The following is a 17733-nucleotide window of genomic DNA, read 5'->3' as shown; positions in this document are numbered from 1 at the left end:
CAAATCCCCCTAAATCCCCTCCAGCCCCTCGGCCCCGCCGGGATTATCCCGTTTCCCTCCATCAGCATTCCCGCGGCGCCGGAGGGGTCCCGCCGAGTCGGCAAAACCCCTCCGGATCCATGGGATGGGCGAAAAAAAGGGGAAAAAGGGGCTGGGGGGGAATCCCATGGATATTTAGGGGAATTCACAGGGGAGGAATTGCCTGCACTGGCCAAATTTGGGGCAAAATCCAACAGATTTAGGAAAAAAAATTAATATTTATGTTGGTTTCTTAGTGCAATTTCTGGTTTTGACTTTCTAGTGCTTTTGGGATTTGCTGTTTTGGTGGCTTTTCTTTGCTTTTTTTTCCCCAGGCTTTTAAAATTTTTTTGTACATTACATGCTTTATCTTTCTTTTTTTCTTTTTAAAGTTCCCCCCCCCCCCCATTTTCTTCAATTTTTGTGTACTTTTTGTGCATTTTTTCATATTGAGGACTTTGTTTCCATTTTTTTGGTCACTTTTCCCAACATTTTCCCAGTACTTTTTTTTTTTTTACAGGAACAACAAGGGGAATTGCTTTCTCCATCCACTTTTTAGGATTTTAGTGATTTTTAAGGATTTTTTAATACGAATTTGGGGGGAAAATGGGAGTTTTGGGTGGGCACGTGCAGGTGTGCAGTGACGTGCAGCTCACTGGTGTGCACACAGACACACCCATTGCACACTCAGCAGGTGTGCAGAGCCTTGCAGCACGGACAGAGGCTCAGAGCCCCTTGCACGCTCACACGCGGGCAGGAGTGCACGGCCTTGCACACTCACAGGGACACGAACACGCCACTGACATACGTGGAGCTGTGCACACACCCCGTGCTCACACTCACAGTGACACACACAGAGCTGTGCACACTCACACTCACCTGCGCTCACACTCACAGTGACACCGTGAGTGTCACACCCGCCACGTGTGCAACTGCGCGCGGGCCTGTGTTTGCACGCACACTGACACACGTGTGTGCACGGTGACACGGACACACACACGGACACAAGGACACACAGACAGACACAGACACAAGGACACAGACACACACTCACACGTGCACAGGGGACACACACACACACAGATACAAACAGAGACACACAGACAGACACGCTCACACAGGCACAAGGACAGACAGACACACACACAAACACAGACACACGGACACAGAGACACGGACACACAGAGACACAGACACACACACATGGACAGACATACACAGACAAACACACAGACACACACTCTCTCAGACACACGGACACTCACATGGACACACAGACACATGGACACACACTCTCTCACCCTCACTCTCACGGACACACACTCTCACATAGACACACGGACACTCACACTCACGGACACACACACGGACACACAGACACACGGACACACTCACACTGTCTCACACGGACACTGTCTCAGGCACACTCACTCTCTCCCACTCTATGACACACGGACACAGACACACGGACAGTCTCACGCTGTGTCACGGACAGACGCACGGACACTCTCACACAGGCACACACACACACACACTCACTCACTCACTCACTCACGCTCACACGGACACTCTCACACTGTGTCACACAGACTCTCACTCTCACGCTGACGCAGACAGACAGACACGCAGACAGACAGACACACGGACAGACGGACACGCGGCCACTCTGTCTCTGTCGGACCCTCCCGGTCCCGTCCCCTCCCCCGCCGCCCACGTGCAGCCCCGCACGCGCCGCCGGCCCCCGCGCGCCCCCTCCCACGCCCCCCATCCGCGGCCCCTCGGCCCCGCCCCCCAGCGCTGGCCCCGCCCCCTACTTCACGCCGCCCAATGGGCGCCGTCCCCTCGTACAACCCCCGCCCCGGCCCCGCCCCCCGCCTCCCACCGCCCAATGGGCGCCGCGGCCTCGCGCCGCCCCCGCCCGCGCTTTAAGCGGCTCCAATGCCCAGGCGGCGGCCGCGCCTCCGCCCCGCTGCTCAGCGCACCGCGCGCCCCGCGCCTTAGCGCCCCGGCCCCGCCGAACGCCCGCCCGCCCTCACGGCCCCGGCTCCTGCCCCGGCCCCGCCATGGACACCGGCAGCAAGGTGAGCCCGCGCCCCCGGCCCTGCGTTACGCAACCCCCGCCCGCCCCCGCACACGCGCGATCGCCGCGTTTTGCTTTATTTTGTCCCCTCAGCCCCAGCGGAGCCCTCCCCGCAGAGCGGCCGGTGCCGGCTCCGCGCCTCGCAGCGCGCCCGGCCGCCGCTCCCGGGCTCCCCGCTGTCCCCGGAAGGCGGAAACGCGGCGGGCAGACCTAGTGCTGTCCCTTTTGACCCTGTTTCGGAGTGAGGGCGGCCCCAGAGCCCAGCGAGGGCCGGGGCGGCTCTGGGGGGCTGCGGGGTTGGGGTGAGCCCGCCGGGACCCCCCGATCCCCGCAGGGCTGGGGCTCGGCCGGGCACATCCCGCCCGGAGCTTCTGACCCGGTTCCTATTAATTTATCCCAGACTGTGGAGTTATTAAATGCTCGGAGCTCTCCCGGCCGCTCGGCAGCCGCCGGGATCCACCAACACCCTCCCCGTGCTAAATTAATTAATTTAGATTTAATTTAAGGGGGTAAAAGCCCAGAACCATGCCGGTGGTTGATTCTAACAGGTCACTGACCTCAACCCCCACTTGCTTCATTCCAACCACCGAAGTATTTCCGTCCCCGCCAATACTCCCGACCGGGAGTAGCTGGAATAATTCCAAATGGTTTGGGGTTTTCTTATTTGGGGGGCGGATGTATTGGGAAACTGGCCGCGTGGCGGCACGAAGCGTAATTAATCCCCAAAATCGTGATTTTATCCTAATTAAAGATGCGACGGGAGTGCGATCCCTCTCGGTATTTATTTCCCCCCCCCCTGCAAAACAACTCCCTCTACCCCCCCCCTCCTCCTCCCGCTTTTGACCATAAATACGCAATTTTCTTAAACTTAAGGATCTATATCTAGCTCTCGATATAATCTCCTGTGTTTTTGGTGATTCCAGGCTGTTTTGCAGGCCGGGCGGTGGGGTTGGGGTGGGAGCCGGGAACGTGCCGGCCGGCAGCGCGGTGATGGGGGCAGGAATTAAACGCAAATTTGGTCTCATACCCAAGAAATCCGACGCATTTAACTCCCGGCTTCCCGAATGGAGCCGGAGCCGCGTTCCCGCTGCTTTCCCAGCTCCGCAACCTCCCCCCTCCGCCGGCCTTGGATGGATTTGGGTTAGAAATGATTAATTTTTGGAAAGGTAATTAATCTCAAGGATGATTTGCCGAGCGCTGATGGGTGACACTTCCATCCAGAGTGTGGTTTTGCATGGAATAAAAAAAGAGATTTTTCATGGAAGCAGCTGGAGGTTGGGAGATGGGAGACAAACTCCCCTCTCGAACCCCCCTTTATATTTAATAATTAATATTATTACTATGGTTAACCCGGGTCGTGTGTCTGTGCACATTCCGTGTGTTTTTTCCAGCTCATTCCATGCAAAAACCTCTCCCGTCCTGGTCGCAGTTGCAAAACTCGCAGCGATTGTGTCGCCGTCCCTGGATGACCTTTAAGTAGGGAAGCAAAACAAATCAAAAACCCAAATTCCGCCGCTCTGCTGCCCCTTCCCACCCCCTCCCCGGTTCTCTCCGCAGCCCAGATCCCCACGGGGCCGCTGTGACCCCCAAATTCTCTGCCTTTAAATGCCCTCCCGTGGGTTTGGAGTGGATTTTTCCTGGCTTTTGGTGGGGGTGTGAGCTTCTCCCGGATTGGGAGGCAGCTGCAGCCGTGTTACCCGTGTGCAAATGAGTGTGCAAATGAGTGTGCAAGCGGCCGCAGCGAGTGCCCACGTCCCCTCTGTGTCCCCTTTGCATCCCCTCGGGAGCAGTGGCTCCTCCCTAAATCCTCGTGGATCATTTTAATTGTGTGTTTGTCACCTGGGTTTGCCCGAAATTCCCTCCTGGGCCCCCCTTTTTAACTGTTATTTGGATTTTTAAGGGATTACTAATTTGTTCTTGTTCCATAGCATCCCAAAATCTTCCACGCTGGAGTAAAAAAAAAAAAAAAAGAACAGGATGTGCTCCTGGGACCTTTTTTTCCTGTTTTTGCTAATTTGATTTTAGAGAATTTTTTATTTCACTTGATCCATTAAACAATCAGCATGCCAAAATCCTCTTGAAATTCTCTTCCAGGACACTTTTTTTTAGTATTATTTAGAAGGAATTATGAATTCCTTATTTTTCATGTGGCAGCAGCATCCCAAAATCCTCCGTGCTGGAATGAGAAAAAGTTGGAATTCCCTACCGGGCCACTCATTTTAATATCTTTATATAAATATTTTGATATTATTATTTTGCTTTTAAAGGGATTATTCATTCCTTTGATCCATGAGGTGGATCCCAAGGTCCTTCCAGGCTGGAGGATAAAAAAAAAAAGGTTAAATATAGAGTTGTAAAGCCAAAGGCAGCGGGTTTGGGGGGCCCCTGTTGGCCCCCCAGATCCTCCTCAGAGTGTCCTGGCTTCCGTGTTGGAGCTGGAGAGGAAGCAGGAAGCAGCCAAAAAGAAAACAAATGCTATAAATTCATTAAAAACCTGTCTTTTCTGTAACATAGAGGAATTCTTAAGGGATAAAACCAGGAGTTTGGGGGTCTAGCCAGGCTTAAATAAGTTTATTTTATGGAAATAAGAGGGGATTTATCCCAAAATTCCTGATAAAGATGCTTTTTTCCTGCAAGGAGTTAAAAAAAAAAAAAAACCTCCCCACAGCCCCACGTGAGGTTTGGCAGGAGCTGCTTGAGCAAAGCTGCCCTTAAAAATCGACTTTTCCCTTTATTTAATTATTTCCCCCCCCCCCCCTAAACTTGCCTTTAATGGCGAAGTTCAAGCTGAAAGGCTCTGGGATCCGAGCAGGGCAGCGAGTTTGGGCTGGGGAGGGAGGGGAAGGAGCTGACTCACCCTGACCCTCCTCGGGACGAGCCTCCAAAAAGCGATTTTTCTGCCAGCTTTTCCCTTTCCTATCTCCAAACTGCTGGAATGTCATGAAAATACCAAGTTTTCTGGGTTTTTTTTTGGCCGGAATTGAATCTATTTTTATTTTATTTTAGCCATGAGAAGTTGCCTTTTTTTTTTTTTTTCTAAATGTTAAAATTGAAAAATGAATTTAAAAAAAAAAAATTAAGTAATTTTTTTTTTTTTGGGGTAGTGGCTGGTGTGGGTGCATCAAGCTGTTGTTACCTCTCACCTTCCTGGAGCAAAGTTCACCTGGCTGCCGCATCCCCATCCCTGGAGCCATGACTCACCTGTGCTTGCCCTACCCTGCCAGCTCCTGGGGTGCCCTTTAGCCAGGAAAAAATCAAAATCTGCACCCAAACGCACCTGGGTGATCCCCCAAAAAGCGAAGGGAAATCACCCCATCATCCCCCAAACCTGCCAATTCCCTCCAAACCCACTCAAATCCCCCATTGTTTTAAAATAAGGTTTCCCCCAGCAACAAGTGCTTTTAGCATCCTAGTTTTTTGGGGGATGGATAAAGAAATTGTGGGGTTTTTGGGGCTTTTTTTGTGTTTTTTCTTTTTTTGGTGAGGAGACACCACCAACTTCCCAGCCTGGTTGTGCCCTCCCAAACACGGAGGTGTTTTCTCCTCTACTCCAAAGCACCGAGCAAACCCAAGTGCCAAAACCTCCCTGATTAGTTGTGTTGGGGCCAAGCCTAATTAATGAGCTTCATTAACGGGCCTGGCTTCATTCCCTCTGCTTTTCCCCTGGGAACTTTCACGCGCTGAGGGAGGCGGTGGCCAGAGTGGCAAGGTCAGGGAGCAGCATTAAACCCATTATTTCTGAAAAGAAAGAGGAGATTGCTTCTTAATTATTAAAAAAAAAAAATCCTTTTTGGAGAGGGAGCTGGAGTCACCTCCCCTCATTTAGCTGGGATCTGAGGCATCCATCCTTTGGGAATATTCATCCAAACCACCCTGGGAGCATCCTTGGGGTGACGTGTTGGTACTTAGGGAGAACCCCCTCAAATGCAGGGGTTTATCAATTTCACGTGGCTGATTAAAAGCTGATTAAGTGGGAATGTCGGATCCTGGTTCCAGTGCCGGGAAAATCTCCTGCCTGCGATAATTGGGCCGCTAACGAAGGTGGCCCAGGCAGCGCTGGCCTGCCCTGACCCCGCTCCCAAACAAGGCTCTGATTGTTGCTCTGGCTCAGGCGGGAGGAAGAGGAGGCTGGGGAAGGAAGGCTTTGCCAGCTAACCGGGCTTTTGCTCAGTGACTCTTAATTAGGCTGGGGTGGGAAGCTGTTGTTGGTGCAGCTTCCAGGAGCATCCTGCTGGCCCCGAGCCCCAGGGTCAGCTCCTTGCAGCCCCCATAACACCTCCAGCGCTGAATCCCCCAAGCCACGGGGGTTTTAACCCCCTCAAAATGACATTTTTGGTCATTATTTTTCCCCCCTTAGCACCAAAAATAGCGTGTTTTCTCTTTGATCCTGAATATTTGTACTCGCCGCCTTCCCAGTGGCCTGTGCAGGCCCTGGTATCGCTCTGCTGTGGAGACAGGGCTGTGGATTTAACTCTTTTCCCCTGTTTTTGTCCCATGCAGTGCCCTGGGATCGCTGTGCTGGGGGTGACGGGGCTGTGAGGATCCCAGATTTAACCCTTTTTCACAGTTTTTGTCCTGTATCGCTCTGCTGGGGGTGACAGGGCTGTGAGGATCCCAGATTTAACCCCTTTTCCCTGTTTGTGTCCCGTGCAGTGCCCTGGTATCCCTCTGCTGGGGAGACAGGGCTGTGGATTTAACCCTTTTCCCCTGTTTTTGTCCCCTGAAGTGCCCTAGGATTGCTGTGCTGGGGGAGACAGGGCTGTGGGGATCCCAAATTTAACCCCTTTTCCCTGTTTTTGTCCTGTGCAGTGCCCTGGTATTGCTCTGGTGAGGAGTCAGGTCTGCAGGATCCCAGATTTTACCTTTTTCACTGTTTTTGTCCTGTGCAGTGCCCTGGGCTGCAGGGATCCCAGATTTAACCCTTTTCCCCCTGTTTTTGTCCTGTATGGCTCTGCTGGGGAGACAGAGCTGTGAGGATCTCAGATTTAACCCCTTTTCCCCCGTTTTTGTCCCCTGCAGTGCCCTGGGCTGTGCAGGATCCCAAATTTAACCCTTTTTTCCCGGGTTTTGTCCCATGCAGTGCCCTGGTATCTCTCTGCTGCGGGAGACAGAGCTTTGGGAATCCCAGATTTAACCCATTTTTCCCTGTTCTTGTCCTGTGCAGTGCCTTGGTATTGCTCTGCTGGGGGAGACAGAGCTTTGGGGATCCCAGATTTAACCCCTTTTTCCCTGTTTTTGTCCCCTGCAGTGTCCTGGCCTGCAGGGATCCCAGATTTAACCCCTTTTTCCCCTGTTTTTATCCCATGTAGTGCCCTGGGCTGTGCAGGATCCCAAATTTAACCCCTTTTTTCCCTGTTTTTATCCCATGTAGTGCCCTGGGCTGTGCAGGATCCCAAATTTAACCCCTTTTTCCCTGTTTTTATCCCATGTAGTGCCCTGGGCTGTGCAGGATCCCAAATTTAACCCCTTTTTCCCTGTTTTTATCCCATGTAGTGCCCTGGGCTGTGCAGAATCCCAAATTTAACCCCTTTTTCCCTGTTTTTGTCCTGTGCAGTGCCCTGGGCTGCAGGGATCCCAGATTTAACCCTTTTCCCCTGTTTTTGTCCTGTGCAGTGCCCTGGGCTGCAGGGATCCCAGATTTAACCCTTTTCCCCCTGTTTTTGTCCTGTATGGCTCTGCTGGGGAGACAGAGCTGTGAGGATCTCAGATTTAACCCCTTTTCCCCCGTTTTTGTCCCCTGCAGTGCCCTGGGCTGTGAAGGATCCCAAATTTAACCCTTTTTTCCCGGGTTTTGTCCCATGTAGTGCCCTGGGCTGTGCAGGATCCCAAATTTAACCCCTTTTCCCCCGTTTTTGTCCCCTGCAGTGCCCTGGGCTGTGAAGGATCCCAGATTTAACCCTTTTTTTCCCTGGTCTTGTCCCATGCAGCGCCCTGGTATCTCTCTGCTGTGGGAGACAGAGCTTTGGGAATCCCAGATTTAACCCATTTTTCCCTGTTCTTGTCCTGTGCAGTGCCTTGGTATTGCTCTGCTGGGGAAGACAGAGCTTTGGGGATCCCAGATTTAACCCCTTTTTCCCTGTTTTTGTCCCCTGCAGTGTCCTGGACTGCAGGGATCCCAGATTTAACCCCTTTTTCCCCTGTTTTTGTCCTGTGCAGTGCCCTGGGCTGTGAAGGATCCCAAATTTAACCCTTTTTTCCCTGTTTTTATCCCATGTAGTGCCCTGGGCTGTGCAGGATCCCAAATTTAACCCCTTTTTCCTCGTTTTTGTCCCCTGCGGTGCCCTGGGCTGTGAAGCATCCCAGATTTAACCCTTTTTTCCCCGTTTTCTGGCAGATGACGGCTCGCCTGATGCTGGCTGTGGGAGGAGCAGTGCTGGGCTCCCTCCAGTTTGGATACAACACCGGCGTCATCAACGCCCCGCAGAAGGTGAGAGATCCCAGAAACCTCCACGGGGCAATTCCAGCCCCCCCAGCCTGTGTCTGACAACAAACCAGCCTCTGTGCCAGCCTGGCTAAAATAGTACATCCCACTAGGCAGCTTAGGGCTCTAATGGGATTTGAGAGGGAGTTACTTAGCTCCAGCCTTCCCTGGAGAATTTGTTTCCTCTTCCTTGCTTGGTGTTTTTTTTGTTGGGGGGGGGGGAAAAAAATCCCAGCATTGCCTGGGTGTGGCCAGTGGAACTTTTCACCTCGCTCTTAGTGAAGGTCTGGGAGTTAATTAAGGTTTGAGTCATCCCCAGTGGCTGCTCTGACCAGAGCTGGGGGTTTTGCATGCAGCACAGTGGCTTGTGAGGAGAGAGAGCTGGGAAGGGCTGGGAGCAGGAGGGAGTGCAGGAAGTGTTGGTTCCTCCCCTCATGTACAGCCAGGACCGTCCTGCTGCTGCTGGATACTGGTGGTCCATGGGAAACATGGCTTTTCCCACATTTGGTGGCTGTTTGAGGTGTTAAATGCTTGGGAAATAAGCTCAGGGTTGCAATGTGGTGCTTGCAGCGTCCCCTGGGCACAGCTCTTGTGCTGGGATGAGGTGAGGAGGCACAGCCTGAGCTCTGGTGGGAGCAAAGCTGTCCCCAGGTGTCATCACCCCAAAGAATGCAACCCACTGGGGCAGGATGCAGCTGCCAGGGTTTAATCCCATCCCAGTGAGTGCTTCTGGAATGTCACCACAAGCACTGGGAAAACTCCCTGTGAGATAGAAGACCCTGTGGGAAGAGGAAAAAAGCCAGGGATTTGTTCAAGGTGTTGCATGATTGAATCCCAGGTTCAATTCCTGAGGCTGAAGGCTGCAGCTCCTTCCCCCCACCCAGAACCTGCTGAAGGCCTCCTGAAATATCCCAAATATCCCTCCTTGCTCCACGTGCACTGGTGTGAGCGTGGGGATGGCCTCTGGAGCAGCCTTGGAGCTGGGAAATGCCTGGCATGGCACTGAGGAGCTGCTCCCCAGCACCTGCCCTCACTTTCCCCAGCCCTGGCACTGTGGGAGGGGGGAATGCTGTGCCCACCACCCTGCTCAGAGCCAAATCCCAGGAGCAGCTTTGTTCCCTGGACTGGAGGCTCTCCCCATGCTCTCCCAGCTGCTCTGGGTGCTCAGGGATCAGCTCTGAGCTTCTGCAGATCCCCCCTGCAAATCCAGACACTCCTGGTGGGTGTTGCCACAGTTTTCCTCATGATTTTGGGGATGAATTATAGGATATGCCTTCTTTTGATGGAGAGATAAAACTGTCTTTTGTCCCCTTAAAAAGGAAAGAAGCCCAGAAGTTTCTCTCCTTGATTAGGTGAAAAAGGCATCTCATAGGCTTGGGGGACTCAAACTTAAGGATAGATGGACAAGAGGCAAAAGGTCCCACCTGAACAATTTACTAGAAAAAGGAGAGAACAAAGAAACAAAACTTTTGTGAGGTGTTTTACCAGGAGCAAGAACCTCTTGCACCTGAGTCAGTTTTTCCCTGCCAAGAGTTTGTTACTTTGCCTTTTATTGAAACTTTTTGTTTTCCAATGCTGCAACAGAAGCCATCCTGGTGATTTTCTGTGTCTCCAAAGACAGCTGAGCTATCTCTTGAAGAGACAACTATTTCTATGAATCCCTTGGGCTCAGGCCAGGAGGAGGCACAGGGTGCAGGACAAGTCACCAGTGTTGAGGGGAAGGATTTGGGATGCTCCATGTGGGAGCACAAGGGGAGGGAGGTGGGATGGGGGGGCAGCAGGATGTGCTGGACACAGGGGATCACCCCAGCCTTAAGGATGGGGACACCAAGTGTGGAACTGGGGTAGGGACACGTCACTGTGCAGGATGGAGTGGGGGCACTGGGATAAACTGGGGCACAGTTGGGATGCATGGGGTGCAGGATTGGGACAGGAATGCCTTGGGGTGCTTTGAGGCACAGGATATGGGGATGCAGTGGGATAAACTGGAGTGAAGGGTTGGGATGGGGATGCACTCAGATGCATCAGGGCACAGGTTTGGGATGCACTGGTTTGAGATTCATGGAGCTGCAGGGTGGGATGAATCCCAGCACTGAGCTGAAAGCCCCAGTTTTGGGGAAAACAAATTTTTTTTTGTCCTTCACCCTTCAAACCCATTTTTCACCCCTTTTCCTCTCCCAAAAACCACTGGGTTCTATAAAGCATCCTCCCTTTTTTCCAGGAGGAAGGGACAGGAGGGGCTGCTATATTCAGATACCCCCTGGGCCTACTGAGAGCCTGAGCCAGCCCAATTACTCTCCAATAATCCAATCAATTATTTATTTTGGGAATACTGGTAAAAGGGGAAAAAGCATCCAAACCCCTGGGTGAAAACAGGAGGGAGCAAAATCACTTAAATATGGAAATTGTAACAATTTCTGTGCTTTGGAAGAGGAACAACTTGGCAAAATAATGATACTGTTGGCACTTGTACCCAGCCCAGTGCATGTTTCTTGTGCAGTCTCTGCCAGGGCTCCTGGTTGGGCTTGGATTGATGGGAAAAGTGGAAAGTGAGGCACAGTGGTGTAAACAGTGAATTGGGAGTGAAACCATTCAGAGCAGCAAAATCTTGGAGCCACCTGAGGCCCAGCAAAGCAGGGAATCCCTGGAATTTCTGCTCCTTCCAGCTGGGCTTGGTGGGGTTTTATGGAGCCCTTTGCTGTGGTGGTTTGGGGATGGGTGACCCTTCAGTCATGGGGTTATAAAGGATTTGGATTGGGAGGAACCTTTAGAGGGTCATTTAGGCCATTTTCCCAGCCATGGGCAAGGACAGGAGCTTGGTGAAGCTACCAGTGATGGGCTAGCTTTAAAAATACATCAAAAGTGTACAAAATGTAAAATTTGGATATGTATATATATATATATATATGTCATGGTTTGACTCTGGTGCAATGCCAGTGACCCGCAGGGATCACAGCATCCCAAAAAACTCAAACTTTTCAAAACTTCCTTTTCAAACCAGGATGCTCAACGAAATTTTTGTATGCAAAATTTTTTGTGTTCAAAAATTTTTGGTGAAGCTACCAGTGATGGGCTAGCTTTAAAAATACAGCAAAAGTATACAAAATATATATATTTTGTGTGTGTAGATATGTGTCATGGTTTAAAAATACAGCAAAAGTATACAAAATATATATATTTTGTGTGTGTAGATATGTGTCATGGTTTAAAAATACAGCAAAAGTATACAAAATGTATATATTTTGTATATGTGTAGATATATGTCATGGTTTGACACTGGTGCAATGCCAGTGCCCCCAGGGAGCACAGCATCCCTAAAAACTCACTTTCTTTTCAGACCAAGACACTATACAAAAATTTTTGTATACAAAAGTTTTGTGTATAGAAAGATGCAAAATTTATATGAAAGCACCTGAAATTCACAAACCAGGCTGTTCTTGGTGTGTCAAACCAAGGCCTGTGTTGGGTGGTGGCATCACGGTCCTGCAGAACCACGGCAGAGATCGTGTCCTATGGAATTCTCTGGGGGGAAAAAACCTGGAAATCCAACTGCAGGAGTATCCAAGGGGATGGGAGCTGCCCCGTGTTCCTCCCTTTGCTCCGCAGGGCCGGCGCATCTCTGGCTCCTGCCCTGCCCTGGGGAGCAGCGTGACCTCCCCGTGCCTGCCCGGCCAGTTTGGCCTCCCTCCCTCCTCCCTCCCTCCCTCCTGCCTGTGTCTCTCTCGGGCAGGGCGAGCCCAGAACCCGTCGGGCTGCATTTCCCAGTGGATCCCAGCAGTTCCTCCCTTGGCCAGCGGCTCCGGTGACGCATTGTCTCGTGAGAGACTCGTCGCTCCGGTGGCGCGGCCTTGACGCGCGCTTTGGTTTCCCTCCTTGTTCTCCAGGTGATTGAGGACTTCTACAACGTCACGTGGGTGTACAGATACGGGGAGCCCATCAGCCCCGCCACCCTCACCACGCTCTGGTCCCTCTCCGTTGCCATCTTCTCTGTCGGGGGCATGATCGGCTCCTTCTCCGTGGGGCTCTTTGTCAATCGCTTTGGAAGGTGAGCTCTGAGCCTGGTGGATCCTGCACTGGGGAGGCTCTGCTGCCTCACCCCACCCTGGTGTTCCAAGGGCTGACCTTGGGGTTCTCTCCTGGTTTTCCTCACCGGGTTCTCTCCCGGTGTTCCTCACCGGGTTCTCTCCCGGTGTTCCTCACCTCTCTCCTCCGTCTCTCTCCAGGCGCAATTCCATGTTGATGTCCAACATCCTTGCCTTCGTGTCAGCTGTGCTCATGGGCTTCTCCAAGATGGCTTTCTCCTTTGAGATGCTCATCCTGGGCCGCTTCATCATCGGCCTCTACTCTGGCCTCACCACGGGTTTCGTGCCCATGTACGTGGGCGAGGTGTCCCCTACTGCCCTGCGGGGGGCCCTGGGCACCTTCCACCAGCTTGGCATTGTCCTGGGCATCCTCATCGCACAGGTGAGCACTGCAGAATGTTTTGGGGGGGTTCCCCCTTTTTTTGACCCTGACACCCCTCAGGGCTTGCAAGGATGAGGTGATGTGGATCTGAAAACCTTTCAGGTGGATCTGGAGTGGGAGGGGTGAAGCTGGAGCTCAGCAGGAGCAGGGATGCTGTGGAATCTGAAGGTTTGGGATGGGTAGCATCAGGATATTAGCATCTCTTGGCCATCTGGAAGCAGCACAGGAGTCCCTCCAATGGCTGTTCCAGCTTGGAGCACACCATGAGTTGCAGAGTTGTGTCCAACCAGGACTTTTCCAGCTGGGATGAGTGGCTCAACCTTTCTACTCCTCTTCAGGTGTTTGGTTTGGACTTGATCATGGGAAACGAGTCTCTCTGGCCGCTGCTGCTGGGCTTCATCTTCGTCCCTGCCCTGCTGCAGTGCATCATCCTGCCCTTCGCCCCCGAGAGCCCCCGCTTCCTGCTCATCAACCGCAACGAGGAGAACAAAGCCAAGAGTGGTGAGTGACCCCTCTGCAGGGCCCATCCTGGCACTCTGCATGGTCCTTGACATCTCCTGAGCCCACCTCTCCCTCTCAGTCCTCAAGAAGCTGCGAGGCACGACAGATGTGAGCAGTGACCTGCAGGAGATGAAGGAGGAGAGCCGGCAGATGATGAGGGAGAAGAAGGTGACCATCATGGAGCTGTTCCGCTCGCCCATGTACCGCCAGCCCATCCTCATCGCCATTGTCCTGCAGCTCTCCCAGCAGCTCTCAGGGATCAACGCGGTGAGTTTGGGTGGGGACTCAATGCCAGGGGTCAGCTTGCTTCACCCAGAGCTCCAGGACCTGACTTGTGGTGCCTCCCTGCCCTTTGTAGGTCTTCTACTACTCCACCAGCATCTTCGAGAAGTCGGGGGTGGAGCAGCCTGTCTATGCCACCATTGGCTCTGGTGTGGTGAACACAGCCTTCACGGTGGTCTCGGTGAGTTTGGCCCCTCCAGGGTCTCTCCAGGGAAGGTGGGAGGAGGGGCCTTTCCTGCAGGCTGGGAGGTGCTGATGGATCTTGTCCATCCCACAGCTCTTCGTGGTGGAGAGAGCCGGACGCAGGACCCTGCACCTCATTGGGCTGGCGGGGATGGCTGGATGTGCCATTCTCATGACCATCGCCCTCACGCTGCTGGTGAGTGCTGGGGAGGCTGGGAGGAGGAGGAGGAGGTTGAGGGATGGCTGGGGAGGAGGAAGGACTTATTCCTCCATGAAGTGATGGCTGAGCACTCAGTCCCCATTGTCACATCTCTCCTGAGCTCCTAGAATTCCAGCTTCCAGCTCATGGCTCCTGTGCCAGCACCAGCTGAGGTGTCCAGGTGCCACGTCCCCTTCATGGCACCAACCTTCTCCCTTGTTCTAGGACCAAATGCCCTGGATGTCCTACCTCAGCATTGTGGCCATCTTTGGGTTTGTGGCCTTCTTTGAGATCGGCCCAGGCCCCATCCCGTGGTTCATCGTGGCCGAGCTGTTCAGCCAAGGCCCCCGTCCCGCTGCTTTCGCCGTGGCCGGGCTCTCCAACTGGACCTCCAACTTCATCGTGGGAATGGGCTTCCAGTACATTGCGGTAATGATGGCTGCAGCCCCGGGGGAGTGGGGTGTGGCACTGGGGACACGGGGATCTGGAGGTCCCTGAGGATCCCAGCAATCCAGGGGAGTCTCAATCCCAGCCTGTCAGACTGCATTGGTTCAGATCCCAGTTCTGCATCAGGGATGGAAACTGTCCAGCTGGATCCCTGTGCCAGACTCTAGTGCAGGATCCCATTGTTGGATTCTCCTGCCAAATCCAAACCCCAGGTCTGGTTGCTGGTTCCTGGTGCTGGATCTCATTACCAGATTTTGATGTGGAGTCCTGGTGTCAGATCTTGGTGCCAAATCCTTGGATCCAGTGTTGAATTCCAGGGCCACGTTCTTCAGCCCTAAAACCTAGGCTGAGGTGGTTTGGTGGTTCAGATCGCTTGGGAAGGACTTGGGGCTGGAGCAGGAGCTTGACTCTGTTTCTTATGGAACTCAAGATGTTCCTTGAAAGGAGGACCTGGGTTTTGGATGGCCATGGCACGGTGTGGGCAGGGTGGTACCAGCTGGTCCTTCAACCATGGCCCATCACTCTGTGTCCAGAGATGGGAATGGAGCTGGGGAAGGTCTGGAGCCACCAGGAGCTGCTGGGGGGGCTCAGCCTGGAGAAGAGGAGGCTCGGGGGGACCTTCTGGCTCTGCAGAGCTCCTGACAGGGGGGGGTCAAGCCCTGCTCCCAGGGAACAGGGACAGGATGAGAGGACCCACCCCAAACTGTGCCAGGGGAGGATTAGATTGGATATTGAGAAAACTTCATGGAAAGGGGGGTCAGGGAGGTGGTGAAATCACCATCCTTGGAAGTGCTCAAAAACACACGGATGTGGCACCTGGGGCATGGGTTAGGGTGGACCTGGCAGTGCTGGGTTGGTGGTTGGACTCAGTCTTGGTGTGCTTTTTCAACCTCAACAACTCCACACGATTCCGTGACCTCCATCCACGCGCTCACCTCCTCCTTTCCCTTCAATCCCAGCAACTCTGTGGCTCCTACGTCTTCATCATCTTCACGGTGCTGCTCGTGCTCTTCTTCATCTTCACCTACTTCAAGGTGCCGGAGACCAAAGGCCGGACCTTTGATGAGATCGCCTCGGGCTTCCGGCAGAGCGGGGGCGGCCAGAGCGACAAGACCCCGGACGAGTTCCACAGCCTGGGCGCTGACTCGCAGGTGTAACCTGGACCCCGGCTGTGCCGCCGCCCCCCTGCCCGGGGGGACTTTTTAAAACACTTTGTACAGACCCCAGGCAGGAGGGAGTGGAGTGTGGGGGGAGGATCTGGCTCTGATGCCCCCTCTCCAGCCTCCCCCAGTGGTTTACTGGGGACAGACTGAGCTATTTTATTGTATTTTTTTTTTTTCCTGCTAGGAACGAATTTTATTTTATTTAATTTTTTTAGTTGGTTTCGCGTCCAAGATTTCAAAGATTTCAAATAGGTGTTTTAAAACCCAGCCATGCAGCCCCCAGCACAGGAGGGCAATTCCCTGTTTTTTTTATCGACGACGCGATAGTTATTTAACGGAAAATCACGTAGAGGAAGTTTTTAAAAAGCTGGAAACTTATTTTTTAACATTCTAATCATAGAGGAAAAAAAAAAATCACATAAATTGACTAAATCTAATATTTTTTTAAAAGAAAAAAAAAAACCTACCAAGGAAATGAGTCCTTTTTTTAAAAGTCTCCTTGATTTCAAGCCCTGCGGTGGGTTCGTGGACGGGGACCTCCCGCCCGGGGCAGCGCGGAGGACGGAGCCGTCCGGATGGATCGGTTGGAAAGGTCAATCCATTGTCACAGGCTCCTCCTCTCCTTTCACCTGAATTTCCAGCTGGGAGGGGGAAAAATGGGAGAGGGGGGGGAGATGCGTTCTTGTTGTTGAATTTTTTGGGATTAATCTTGGCAATATTTGCCCGACAGTGAAGCGCCAGCGGCAGCCGCACACGACAACATCCCCCTCCATCACCACCCCCATCCCAGGACTCACCAAAATCCAGCACCGCATGGATACAGCTGTTTCCTGCTCTGTGTATAGACTGGAAGATATTTATATTATATATATTTTTGTTCAATGGTTGTTAATAGTAGACATTTAAGTTATAGCGTTTCTGATTTGACAAGCCAAGTACTGTAAATATTCTTGGAGTATATTCACACTGTATAATTGCATACAAAAGGTACAGAAAAAGGTTATAGTTTCTATAGCAACTAAGAAAACAAAAAAAAGCTTGTACATGGTTAGGATGACTTTTGTATAGTTCTGCACTGTAGTTGTATCTATTGCACTGAATTTCAGGCTGTAGTATATTAAAAATACACATGAGAAATACTGTCCTTTTCAAACAAAACTGAAAACACACACAAAAAAAAAAAAAAACCCAAACATTTCCCTGAGTGCAGCTGGTGTGGGAGCTCCTGGCACATTCCCAAAGCCACAGGGAAGGTTGTTTTTTTTTTTTGTTTGTGTTGGTTTTTTTGTTGTTTTTTTTTTTTTTTTTTTTAATAGTATCTTTTTTAAAATGTATTTGTTTGGTTTGGAAGTGATGACACTTGACCACACGTGAAAGAAAATAAAGGGGAGGGGGGGAATAAAATAAATCTTTTAAAAAAATGCCTGTTCTCAGCTGGTTGTGGCACGGCCTCACCAAGCTCTGGGGGTGTGTGTGTGGTTTTTTAAGCAAATCCCTGCAGTGAAGTGCCAAGGGGAAGGTGTGTGGTGTGAACAATAAAGGAGAATGTGAGCAGCCACCCAGCCCTGGTGTCCTGTGCCTTTATTTCTCACAGCCAAACTTTCCCTGCCTTGGCAGGGCTGGGGGGGTGTCTGGGCGTGCGTGTCCCTGCAAAGCTTTTCCACCACGGGCACGACTCACCTGCTTGCAAAATACCTGCTCTGGGTGCACAACCAGCTTTTAATTGCCTGGAGCAGCCTGGGCTGGGATCACGGGGGCACCTGGCTGGAGCTGTCCTGCCCCATGGATCCCAAACCTGCTCCCCTTGCCCAGCACAGAGCCTTGGTCATGCCATGAGCACCTGAGCAAGGCAAGGCAGGGAGGAGGTTGCTGCTGCTCTGTGCATTTGGTTTTTTTCCCCTCCAGCTGAGAAGGTGCCAAGAGCTGCAAGCCTGAACACTTTCAGGCAAAGAAATGCTGATCTTGGTCACTTCAG

General features: G+C 52.2%; 1 protein-coding gene across 2 annotated transcripts; it reads left to right on the top strand.

The window, feature by feature from the left end:
• The first annotated feature begins 1965 nt into the window (after positions 1–1965).
• SLC2A1 (solute carrier family 2 member 1) lies at positions 1966–17320 on the top strand. 2 transcript variants are annotated; one of them, XM_036396358.2, is made up of 11 exons: positions 1966–2099; positions 8433–8525; positions 12404–12564; positions 12743–12983; positions 13322–13484; positions 13564–13751; positions 13843–13947; positions 14044–14145; positions 14374–14577; positions 15555–15746; positions 16489–17320. In XM_036396358.2, exons 1-11 carry the CDS (start codon positions 2082–2084, stop codon positions 16489–16491), a joined length of 1470 nt encoding a protein of 489 aa, XP_036252251.1. In that variant the 5' UTR covers positions 1966–2081; the 3' UTR covers positions 16492–17320. The 2 variants fall into 2 exon arrangements, with proteins under 2 accessions (XP_036252251.1, XP_036252250.1); XM_036396357.2 differs by having other exon boundaries at positions 15555–17320.
• The last annotated feature ends 413 nt before the right edge of the window (positions 17321–17733 follow it).

The sequence above is a fragment of the Molothrus ater genome, chromosome 23 (assembly GCF_012460135.2).
Source record: "Molothrus ater isolate BHLD 08-10-18 breed brown headed cowbird chromosome 23, BPBGC_Mater_1.1, whole genome shotgun sequence".
NCBI classification, from domain to species: domain Eukaryota; kingdom Metazoa; phylum Chordata; class Aves; order Passeriformes; family Icteridae; genus Molothrus; species Molothrus ater.
This window is presented reverse-complemented; position numbering and strand designations above follow the sequence as displayed.